The 13916-nt window shown below is 29.4% G+C and overlaps 1 protein-coding gene across 1 annotated transcript; it reads left to right on the top strand.

Moving 5' to 3' along the window:
- Positions 1-12318: 12318 nt before the first annotated feature.
- HELRODRAFT_64663 (hypothetical protein) lies at positions 12319-13555 on the top strand (the record flags this gene model as incomplete). The annotated part of the gene is made up of 3 exons (XM_009017525.1): positions 12319-12425; positions 12527-12636; positions 13440-13555. Coding segments are annotated over 3 exons (333 nt in total), but the record flags the coding sequence as incomplete, so codon positions are not given.
- Between the last annotated feature and the right edge of the window lie 361 nt (positions 13556-13916).

Raw genomic sequence — 13916 nt, 5'->3', positions numbered from 1 at the left:
ATATGAATTTTTATGAGTTTAAAAAATGCAATGTCTTTGTAGAATGAGAATTTCCAAGCGTTAATTGAAATTTGAAGCACGGATTTGCTTTGTTGTACAATCAATCAATTTAGAAATCTCCTATGCATTTTTGAAGCAATTTTTAAACTTTCCATTTTCATCGAATAATGTTTCCATCTTGTTTCAAATAATTGCAATTAAAACTAATTGTTTCGTCATTTATGAAATCACTTTTTACGAAACATTCTAAATGTTTCACATAGGACAGCCATATTTTTTTTAATGTTTAAATACAAAACTTTATTTTTGGGAGCTGCATATAAGATTTTGCTGCCATGTTTGCACATCATCAATATTAAAAACATTCCACCTCCGGGATGTTAGTTCTTCATTTAACAAGCTTTGCTGCAAATGTTTCTTTCTATTCTTTCTCTTATTTTCTAATTACGTAACAGAAGCATAGAGCAGTACAAATTTAATACAACATGCTCGATTAAAACATACACCCAGCGGTTCAGTGTAAAATTTTATTACCAATGACACTTTGGCAGTCTCAACAGAACATATTCAAATAATTTGTATAGCAAGTTGATGGCGCAATAATTCTCATTCTTTCTATGCTCGATGATTTTATTATTTCATATTAAATCAATCATGAACTCAAACATTTCTAAACTAAAATTGCAGAACAATTTTGTACTGTATCGGATATTTTTGAGCCCTTGAATTTTTTAGTTGTAACACATTCCTTATTTTAAAAAAGCTTGAAAGAACCCAAGATATCAAATAAAATTTATAAATAGATTTTAAGCCAATATTTTTTATCTGTCTTTTTTTCTTCCTTTCACTACTATCCTTCTCTCTCTCTCTCTCTCTCTCTCTCTCTTCTCTTCTTCCCTCCTTCTGTATCTCACTCGTGCTGCAAATGTGCTAGCAAACATTTAATTTTGTGAAATGCACGTTTCAGCGTTCAAGCCTGCATAAATATTTAAGTATCGCTCAGACAAAAGACATTAAAATTCATATACATACAGTTCGTCATCATCGTCGTCATCGTCAACATTATTTAATCCAGTATCATTTGTCTTTCTTTCCACTTGCTTCAATCGATGGAGTTGTGTTTACTATGTGAAACATACGTCCCAGTTTTTGGCAAAATAATTCAATTGAATTTGAAAAAAATTAATTTATGCCAGCAATGGTCCCCGTAAGAGAAAATAAAATCTGAAAACCTGCGATCAATTGTTAAGCTATTTTCAAGATGGTGGAATAAATATCTTGAACAAGCCAACTGGTGCGTGCAAAGAAAGGCGCTATATAATCTATCAAGTTTTTTTCAGCCGTATAATGTTTGTTTGTTTGTTTTTGTTTTTTGTTCAATTTTTTTACAATGATAAAATCGGTGAATTACAATGGATATGAAATATGTAAATCCACACATGCATGCAGACAACATCAGAGCAACATTGTTAACGCCAATCAAAATTAAATCAAACAAAATTACTGAATTAATTTAATTAATTAACTGAATTGTATGAATCAATATTTTTCGAAAATTTAGTGTGACTGCAATAATTAAAAAATATTTGAATTATTCTAACATTTCCAAATAAAAAAATAATTTTATTTTCAAAGAGATAAAACAATAATCATGTCATTCATTTAGAAAATGTTTTCACACTACAACAAATGCAAACCATAAAAACGAAAAAGACAATTAAAATTAATTTCAAAATGGAACAATTAAATTTGTAAAATTGTTGATGTGTGAACAATATATCTAAAAAAAATTATTTCTGAAATTCTTCATAAAATTCATCTCATTTTTCACTGCAGTTTCATGCGAGAACTGTGCAGAAGAAAATAAACAAGGCGAAACAAAGGAGCAAAATCAATAGATCTGTTAACGTTGTCTGCCTCGGGTACAACTAAACGAGTCATGGTTGTGATTACGTTGCTATTTATTTTGATATATATATACATATAAATTCATATGTTCCGTTGTTTTGGAATTATTTGAATTAAATTTTTAATAATTTTGATTTAATTATTTTGATTACAAAAATACTAAGATGAATTATAAAATGATAAAATTTGAGTAAAATAACTGACAGGAAATTGGAAGCAGAGGTGTGACAATCAGAAATTAGCTGTGGGTAGTTTGGCTTGGAGGTTATATTCAGTGGGTTACCTTATGACAACCAAACTATAAGTTGAAAATATTAAATTTTGATTAAATTAGGACAGGAAGTCATTAAAAAAAGATCATGTAAAATTTTCAGTAAATGATAATTTTTTGACCACTGCAGGTTATCAAGGCGCCTCTAAAATGAACTTTTCAAATTTCTTGGCTTTTTAGCGGCTCGAGCCATAAATCATATTTTATATTAAATTTTTATAATGAAATTTTATTTCTTTTTAATTTTTTGGATACTAGAGACAAAAGAAAACAAATGATAAAATTAATCTTATGTTTCAAATATTGAAAAACTAAAATATCATATTAAATAACTTTGTGATGAGAAATGAAAATTGTTAAAAAAATTATTTATGTCTAATTAAAGTATTATAGTTAAAAGAGAATAAAATGTAAAACTGGCGTATTTTATATGATAAATGGTTTTTGATTAGATCACGTCAAACACGTGGATGCTGACAAATTGAATAATTAAATTAAGCAACGTATCGCCATGTGGTTAGATAGAAAGGTTATAATTTTTTTATACGGTATTTTCAACTCTATAGAAATTATGTGGCATTTACAAATGAAATAAAAAATAGAATAGAATAAAAAACAACACATCATGACAATTTGTATCAAAACATGTTAAAGATAATTCTTTATCTTGTTTTTAAGATTGTTAACTCTCTTTAATAAGTTTTAAATGTGGAAAATAATTGCAAAAATGAAATAAATATTCGGAAAATTTGAAACTAAATCAAAGCGCTGCTTTTTTTCATCCTCCAATTATATTCTAAACTTATGACAGCTTCACACAACAGCAGAAACACAGAGCTGAATAATTACCAACAAGTATGCATCTACGCTTTCCCCAGAAGCAGTGTCGATAATTAGGCAGATTTTTGAATAATTTTTGGATATACAATTCTGTAATAACAAGAAAAAAAGCCTACATTAAATTCTTTAACAGAAAACAACAACCAACAATAACGGCAATTAATGTTATAAATGATTTATTTATTTTAATTATTCATGAACTGCTAGCCTTTATAATGGAGTCCTTCCCTTTATATGTACACAGTGCCGGCAAGATGAGGTTCAGCCACAACATAACTTCATTTACAACTTCTCAACACAGCATAATTTTTATAAATAAACCAACAATTTCCTAATCAATTTATCTTGAAATAATAATCTTCTTAGACAACATATTTATTTATTCATTCGTTCTGAACTTCCGAGATAAAACTTTTAAATGTTTTGATTGTAAATTAGAAATTATCGACTTTCGGTAAGGACTTCTCGTGTCATCGAACGTCTGAATGCTTTAGTAAAAGTTTCTTCTTTATAAGTTCACTAACATGAACAAAAATATCAACATAAACAAAAGCATTTATAAAAAATATAATAACAAAATGTTTTATTTTATTCATTGATAAATATTTGGCCTTAACAAATATTAAAATAAAACTGCCCTCCCAGCAGATTAATTAAAATAGCCAGCCATGAACAATTGATACTAAATAAGAGTTTATAAACCAACAGAATGTATCACATATTTAAATATGTGCATCTGCATCACTGGCAGATCTGAATGAAATGCTTCTGATGTTTCGAGGTAGCTCAAAAATATTAACTTTATTAAAAATTACATTCCAGTAATTCTACATGAAAGTCGACAATATGAAACATTGACATAACAACAAACAGCAATATTTTTTAATCGATTAAATATTTAAAATTTAAAATTTAAACTGAGAAAAAATTTCTTTAAAAGACGCCAACTCAATAGTTAGAATGCTATGGTAGACTATAAAGCGAGTAATATAAGCATCACTAAAAATAAGCATTCGGATAGGAACGACATTCCAACAATTCAGCTTCTTCTTCTTCCTCGTCATCATCATCTTATAATCTTCATCGTCGTCGTCATTCACAGCATCATCGTTATCATTGTCATCACCATTTTCATCATCTTCGTCTTCATCATCACCTTTCCATGCATACAGTAGTCACCAACGAACCGATGATACAAGGAAAGACATTGCCTGCTTGTACGTTATATAACCTATACACATGTATACTTACATGAAGGCCTACATATATATATATATATATATATATATGCATATATATATATATATGTGCGTGTGTGTGTGTGTGTGTGTGTATGTGTGTGTGTGTGTGTGTGTGTGTGTGTGAGTGTGTGTGTGTGTGTGTGTGTGTGTGTGTGTGTGTGTGTGTGTGTGTGTGTGTGTGTGTGTGTGTGTATGTATATCTCCACACGTACGTGTCAACCTCATACTTGTATATACCGTTCTATGAATTATTTATAGTTTTCCATGCATGGAATTCTATACATTATATAAATAGGTGTATACCCTTTTAAATACAATAGTGTATACAATAAATGGCGTATTATATGCACGTTGGTTTGTATTATATGCACGTTGGTTTGTGTTTGCTTTTTCTTCATCGTAACCTTAGGTGTACGCGTCCATGAAAATTAAAATATATATATATACATTTAAATATATATATATATACATTTATATATATATATATATATATACATTTATATATATATTCATTTATATATATATATATACTGTGAATAAATATCGTCGGGATTTGAGTCGATTATTTTGTATGTGTGTGTTTTTGCTCATTCGTTAATTTGCGCAAGTTGGAATGTATTGAATAAAAAAGTTTAGAGTTAAAAAATATGAACGAACGAACGAACGAACGAATAAAGCATTGTCGGCAAACGTTAATCAGACAACCTCTGCATTAGTCCAGTGCTTCTCAATAACTGCCGGTCCGCGGCGAGGTTCAAAAAATTTTGAAAATTAGTGAGAAAATTCGTAGCTTGGACAGCAGCGCAGTTGACAAAATTATTATTATTACTATCAGATGAGTTTTTGATAAGGAAGCCATTTTTATTTTCTAATGTCGAAATATTTTTGATTGTTTTTTTTATCTTAAATAAAATAATAAAATTGTCCAAAAAGATTCTATTTTTGTTAAAATTTGTAACACTTCACACACACACACACACACACACACACACACACACACACACACACACACACACACACACACACATACATACATACATACATACACACACAAAAACACGATCACACAAAATATATATGCATATATGCATATATATATATGCATATATGCATATATATATATGCATATAAAAATATATATGCATATATATATATGCATATATGCATATATATATATATATATATATATATATACCAAAAAGTTTGAGAAGCACTGCATTCATCGGTCGATGCTTGAAAATGACTTGACACCCACCGCCTCACAGGAGCGATGCTCACGCTCAAACACGCCTTCCTGAAGCAAATTGAAATTTACGACATTATGACAAAGCGCAAAAATGATGCAGTGATTCATTTTTTTGCCCTTACAAATGCCTAAAAACAAATCTAACGATACTTTATGGTTCTACACGTCATGCACATTATAAACTGCACTGCATAGTATGGTGCTCAGTATTATGGTATATATATATATATATAAATATATATATATATATATATATATATATATAGTATTATGGTACATATATATATATATATGTGTGTGTGTGTGTGTGCGTGTGTATTTGTGTGCGTGTGTTGTTATTAGCCCTTAATTTGCTCTTAATAGCCATAAATTTATATTTGTGCCCTTACACACCAAATCTCACTCAAAGGCGCTGAAACAAATGATCACGTCAACTTGTCTCACCAGTCTCAACAAGTGAGAAATATTAATGTGATGACATAAAATTTTAGAATGCAGGGAATATTTACAGAGGAAGAACTTATACATTATTTATATCGGTAGTTAAAGACATGAAACTCAAAAAGCAAACTTTTCATCTAAAATTTTATGTAAATAAAAGACAAAAAACTAGAAAACCTATTCAGAAAGTTGAATAATGTTATTTTATAGTTAGATTTAGCAATTGGAACTTTATTTAATATAAACTTAAAGTTAATAGGAATTGAAAAATAATTTGAATACTACAAGTTTCATTAAATTCACTCCTCGCTAGTGCTGTCGGCTTTCATCATTTCACGGATATCCTGCAAAATTATTCACCTCCCTAAATGTCAGTAAAATCAAATTTCTACCCAACATAAACTACCCATTGCTACTATTTTTACGCACACATGTGTAGCCCGTATATACGAATGCACACACAACATACATACCACTCACAAACTTTTTACACTTAACAAACTTTTGTACACGCAAGATATGCACAGAGACAGACAGACAGATAAGCAGACAGACGGACAAAAAGGTTATTATTGATGCCAACGCGTAAGTTTCATTTAAAAGTTTATCGTTTGTTTACGCGGAGCTTCAGTTAAACCAGGCAATAAGGGTGGCTGACATTTATGGTTTTATATCGCACTGTCTACATATGCTGCATATTGATTGTTCTGCAACATACATATGTATGTACGTATGCATGTATGTATATGTAGGTTGTATGTATGTAAGTATATGTATGAATGTATGTATATATATATATATATATATATATATATATATATATATATACGTACATACATACGCATAAAACTTTTTATTATTATTATTGTTAGTGAATTTATAGGGCATTTTTTAAATTAAAATCTCAAAAGTGCTCATTAGGTAGAAAACTGGCGTATGGTATACACTCAAAATTTTTCAAGGACAATGAGATAAAACTTTATTACTTCTTTAAATAAGTTTTTCTGCAGCACTCTCTTAATTACAATCTCTAAACTCTCATAAAATTTAAATTCAAAGTTAAAGAAAAAGTGCTCAAATTTTTCAACGTTCAACCATATGTAACGACTAGGAACCGCTTTTATGTTTTTGTTTTATGCGTTTCATTTCATGCTAGATAACACACTGATGTTAATCAGCGGAAAACACACTTCATATAACTTGTTAGTGCGTGTGTGCGTGCGTGCGCGTTTGCACTACACATCGCTTGTATAATTATCATGGATTAGAGTCCATAGCCTGGAAAAGCATTTATGATCGGAGTTAGGCTGGCAATAAAATTAAGTGAAATGAAGAAATGTCTGGGAAGGTTTAAGAAATGATTTGAAAAGTTAATGTGACTGATGATGACGACGACGACGATAAAGATTATGAGAATGATTATAACAATAATATTGTCAATTATTTCTACTGTAGCGTTATTGTTAAAAGTACATAAATACTAACGATCATTATTTTTACTAGTTGTAGTAGTTGTACTATTAGTAATACCTATCTGCTGTAGTAATAATAATGACATTTATTTATTTGTCTATTTAGATTTTTTTCACAATTCTTTTTAGCATCTGACATTTGGCCCTATTATTATTATTATTGTTATTGTTATTATTATTATTATTATAAAGGTTAAAAGGTCTATTACACTCTTCCTATTCAACAACAGACACAAATACCTTATATGGGTAGATGCTAAACGGCGCATCACGCACGAAGCGTGTGCTAAACTGGGATTTTTTCTTGCATTCGAAACCGATGACTACGAAACAGCACCAGGCGATCTTAACCGCTAGGCCACCAAGCCTTTCTATTAATATTATTAACGATGTGGCAATGACTGTGTGGCACTAATGGTAATGAATGACGCAATAAAAAACTGATGACACGATATGACTAAAATTTATTTCAAATGATTAAAAATGGTGATCATTTTGAACGACCGATGATAACGATGATCATTAATATTATGTGGCTTCAATATTAAAATGATTATCATTGCTGATGTCGTGAGTATATGACGATGACGACGATGACGATAAAAATGACGTCATTAGACTTAATGACCCGATGGTATTAAAATTAATTTGAAAAGATAATGTAATTGATGACAGGCTTGATGGTGTTCACATTGACGTTAATAATTATTATATTCGCGGCTAAAGCAATAGATTAATACGTCGACATTACAATGATAACACGACAACTCGGATGATTTTAAAGGTGATGTCGAATAAAATAATAACGTGCCAAAATGAGTTAGATTTCGGTGTAGAAACTTGTGCAAAGCACGTTTCGTTTCGTTTCGTTTTATTCACATTATTTTTGTTATAAAATAATATTTAAGGTGTTTTTCTATGCGTTTTTTATTTTGACAAATTAATTGACAATTTTAAAAATGTACTTCATTATATGGTATACTTTCATTCTTTATATTTTTTATCGGTGTATGTCTTATTTGTAACAACAACAAACTTTAAAGAAAGAAATTTAAAAAAAAATAAAATAACAGTTGTTGCTACTAATGTTAATGTTAATTTTAGCAACTCTTTGCAAAGTACAAATTAAAGATAGACCCTATATTAACACAAAACATTTTTGGTAAGATGAATTCACGTAATGTAAGTTAGGTAAAGGTAAGTATTTTAAAATAATTTCCCAGTGTTATAGAGTCGTTAGTTGTTGTTGTCACTGTGTTGTTACTAGTGGCATCAATTATGTTAACGTTGATGAGTTACTTTTTCCATGGAGTGGTCCACTTTTTGCCTCGTTTGCCTGAATAGCATGCTGGCTGTCATGCCAATATATGAAAATCTTTAATAGTCAGATATTCATCAACGAAGCAGCTATAAAACTTTTCCATTTTGTGACTTTACACGCAGGCTTGTAATAAGTACATTTCAATAATTTTCATGGTATATAAATTCATTACATTACATTTTTGTAAGTTCATTATTTTTATAAAAAAAAAAAAATAATATTGTTTATTAACATTAAATATGCTAATTTATGTCAGAGCCAGGCTTCTAAGGACAAAAACTTTTACATTATGTTAATCAATCAATCAATCTTCGTTTAGCGTCCAGAGACCCAGTTCCCCCGAGGTAGGACGTTATGTGTGTAAATAATTATTTTTTGTATAGTTTTCAACCACATTTTGGCGTAGGTCACTTTTCAAACTTGGAGCATTTTTATTGTAACATTTATTTAATTGTTTGTAATTAAAATCTACTGAGGGTAGCCAGCAAGATAAAATAACGAATGTCTTATAGTCGAGAACAAGCAACAATGGCCAATTTTAAAGTTGACAATCTTTCAAGAAAGAATAATTATCATTCAACCTGCTAATTTTAGATTTTAAACAAGATATAATACGATACATTAATTAAGATATACAAACGAAATTCACATATTGTGAATAACTTTGATCATATATACAACATCCATAATCCTGAAAGGCTGGAAACAAACTCCCATAAAACCTTCAAAGGAAGCACTGTCTGTATGAACGTACGTACATTTGTATATGCATGTGTGTATGTACGTGTGTGTGTGGTGTGTGTGTGTGAACGTACATATATGTGTATGTGTGTATGTACAGTAGTGTATTGTGTATGGTAAAATAGCGATATGCATGTTGTGATTTTTAAATGAAATGACGTTCCTACATTGCCACGTTACGAATGTCATGAAGATATGAACTGCACACATAATGTCATGAATGAACTTCATGACTTTGCTCACTTAGTCAACTTTTATTTCTTGCCACAATGATATTGCATACTGAAAAATTTTTATTGCACCAACCTGGCCTAAATGACAGGATATTTGGAGGAGAAATATGCAAGTTCTTCCATTGCTAGTTATGAATTTTATACCTCCTTACAATAAAAAATATCTATCACACCGATCATAAAAACCTGCTTTTCTTATGAAATTTCACGTGGGATAACTATTCATTCAGGCCTTTAAGTATATTAACGTCTGTTTTCAACTAACAAACAAATTTGTTAGCTACAGATAGCTAAACTTCAAACATTCACTAGTCAGAAATCCACTGAATGTTGACTCGCATAATAACATTGTAACAGCAAAAGCTTAAACTCAATTTTTTAATCTGCCTTAAGTTATATTTTAAATAGAAAAAAGAACTCAGCGGAACAGGCATTTTTCAAAAAATAATATATAACAGTATAGGCAAAAAAACCATAGAATAAATAATTTTTAAAGTTGGAAAAATTTTATTCATACGAAAAATACTCGCAAGCCGTAAAATTCTCACGGCTCCTAAAAAAGTTCATTCATTTGGTTGCAAATTTTAATTTCTTCTTTATACACACACGCACACACACACACACACACACACACACACACACACACACACACACACACCTCATTTCCACACCATCAAGACATTCATCCGTTAATGTAACCGTGCCACTCATCTAAACACGTTTACCTGATGTAATGTTACCATTACAAAACTTTGCTTCAATCCGTTTCTTTCGACTCTGATTTTAAAAAATCATGTCATGAATAAAAATTGAATTTTAAGATTGAAGAAGTTTAACAATGAAATAAACCTATATATTATGACAACGTCAAGCTATTTAAATATTAAAAAAAACATTTTATAAAAATATTTTTATTGATTTGCTAAACAAATGAATTTATATAAATATAATTCATAATTCACTAAGTTAATTCATAACGTTATAATCTAGCGTATGAATTCTGGGATTAATATCGTGCAATCAACTGCTTTTCTGCGAATGACATTATACAAAGGATATCCGCTCACATTCAATATTCATAGAACTTTATGAATATAAGAATCTGCCATTTATTATTATTATTATTACATTTATTCATTTTATGATCATTATCTAAACACCCATCAGGAGATCTAAAAAGAATAAAACTTTTCGGAATTAAGAACTTTGATCGTGATTTTTTAATATATATTTGTTGCTTTGCTGACCATCACAAATTGAAATATTTTTTTTTAAATTATAATAAGTGGAGTATTTCATTCCAAAGTTAGTTAGTGCAGAAGGCAAAAGCTCTGTGGAGATGAATTACGCCTTGATCCGGTTCAACTACTGCAACGAAATCCTCGATTCGATTTTCGTGTATATAATTCTGTGTGTGTAGTTGTGAGTGTGGGTGTGTGTTCGTGTGTGTGTGTGTGTTACGGCAATATTTGTGTGTAGTTGTAGTTGTAATAGGCCTTTAACTTTTAAATGGCGTAATCACTCACCGTCCTATTTTACATTAATTTCATTTTTAATATTAGATCTTGTAGACAAAATAACCGCTTTAATGTTCTATCTAGATAATGAAAATGAACAATTATAAAACAACGCATTCAAACAACATTTACAAATTTTATCCACCAAGATAGTAAATTCCTTTCAGTGCCTAACTCGAAAACCAATCTGGATAATGAAAAATATAATATAATAATATAATGAAGCGCTAGAATTAAACTTTTAAAAGTTAATCTAGGCCTAAATTTCGACTTGAAAGTAAAAATATTAAAATTAAAAAAATGATGCTCAACATATTGAGAACTGGAAGGTCGTTGACATCGTCGGTCAGTAAGGATTTTTTTTCGTTTATTACTGTGAGTTAATTATTGATTGTTTTTCAGGTGGTTGTTCTAGATAGCTAGCTCCTTATGATAATGTTGTTAACTGTTAATGATTAACAGTTAACCTTCTTAGTGACTTAGTCCTTACTAGACTACTGAGGTCCTTTCCTTAGTGAACTCGATCATGGTCTTCTTGTTATTAATTTGTTTTTTTAATTAATTTTGAGAAGCAAATAAAAAAGATTGTATTTTATTATATCTGCAATTATTGTTTATTATATTCTTTCCTGGGAGAGTCTGAGCTAAGCAAGCTCAAGATAGATGCCAGGTACTAGATTAGAAAAATAAATTAGTAGTAGCAAAAATAAAAAGAAATGGCCCACTACAGTACGATTACACTGTAATCATTACAGTATAGTCACAACAAGACAATAGAAGGGACTAAAAAACTAATGCTGAATCTTGAATTTTTTTGTCAATGTATTTATGTATAAAATAATAAAATATATTATTTCACCAAAAAATTAAAATTGAAAAATCCAACTGAATTAAATTTAAAGTATTTTAAAACTATACAGATTTTAAAAAAAGTTTATTATATATTCTATAGAGTGTAATAATCTTTATCTTTTTTTTTAAATTTTAGATCTCATATCCAGTTAGATGTGCATCTGCTGTTAGAAACTTTCACATCTCATCTGTTACTCCTTCCTCACAAAATTCATCTGGACCAGTTGACATTAACTTTCCCAACTACAAAGAAAGGCAAAATGAAGAACCAGAAGATCTAAAAGCCAGGCTTGTCTACCAAAGTCGCAAAAGAGGAACGCTGGAGATAGGTCTTCTACTAAGGTAATGCTTATAAATATTTCCTGAAGAAATGAAGAAAATTTATTATTACAATTTTTCTTTTGTTTTAAATTAGTTTTTCAATGAAAAATGTTTGATTACAGCACTTTTGCATCAAAATTTTTACCAACAATGACTGATGAGCAGTTGAAAGATTATGACCAACTCATCAACAAACCGGGAAATGAATGGGACCTTTATTACTGGATTATTGGTTGGTTTCATCATCAGCCATCTGATAAGAATTGGACTATGATAATATTTAGCTTCATTTTTTTTATTATTTTGACACTTGTTTTATTTGCATATATGTTGATATAAAATTTTTTTAGTATAATCTGTCATTAAAATACATATTTGGCAATGCTATTTTTCAATGTTTAAGAAAAATAATAAAAAATTTTGACTTGTAAAATATGCTAACTACTATTTTATATGTTAGATTGAATCATTCTTTTGGGACTCATCCCAATTTTATATTTAATTCATCACATCTACCAAATATTTAACTTTCAATCCTGGGGAGAATATTTGATGGTTCTATCCTCCTACAAAACAGTAAGCTAGATTTATTGGTATTGGAACTAAAGATTAGAATACATCTTAGCAATCTTTACTTTCACTATTAAAATTTTTAAATATTAGTACAAGATGTTTGTAAAAATTTAAAAATTGTTAGAATTTTATAGAAAGTAAGTGCTTATACTTTTCTCCTGCAAAGATCTGTATATGTCTCTCAAACTGAAAAAAATTTTTTGATTTAAAAATTTCGCTCAAGCAAATCACCTTATAAAGAATTTCATTTTACCTTCTATCATGGCTTGTTACATGGTTTTTATAAATTTGTTGATTTTGTTTTGTTTTTATCAATGTGTGCTTGTGTATTTTTTGCAGTTCATTTAAAAAATTCAAACAAATTCTTTGTAAATTTTTGTAATTTACTTGTTTAGAGTTAAACATCGATCTACTTAACCATAATCATGATTGATCATTAAAACTTTTTCAAACAATTGAAAGGATCAAAACCAACACCTGATGAGTTCAACACTCCGGTCATGACTCTCCTGAGAACCTTTGCAATGAATGAACAGAAGGAACTGAGGATCACTCAGCCAGCATTAGAGGAAAAATAATCGTTGTTTCTTTTTAAGTTTTCTTTTCACTGTTTTTTGTATATTGTTTGATGAATAAGATTTAGAAGTCTTACGAACTTACTGTAAAGTTAGTATCGTTTAAAATGCGCGAAATTACTGAATCAATGACATAGTGTAAAATTAGCTACAAAATCTTTTTTTGCTTATACGATATCAATTGAGATAATAAATTTATTAAAAATGAACGAACGATTTTACTTTCCACTTTCAAGTACAAGAGTCATAATTCGTTATAAACTGCTGGCGTAAAATTTGTTAGAACGTGTCAAAAACTATGTAAATATCAGAAGTTGAAACTAAGGTTATTGAAAATTGTTAATATTTTGTGCTCAACAATGTT

Source organism: Helobdella robusta (assembly GCF_000326865.2).
Source record: "Helobdella robusta unplaced genomic scaffold HELROscaffold_2, whole genome shotgun sequence".
In the NCBI taxonomy this organism is placed as follows: Eukaryota; Metazoa; Annelida; class Clitellata; order Rhynchobdellida; family Glossiphoniidae; genus Helobdella; species Helobdella robusta.
This window is presented reverse-complemented; position numbering and strand designations above follow the sequence as displayed.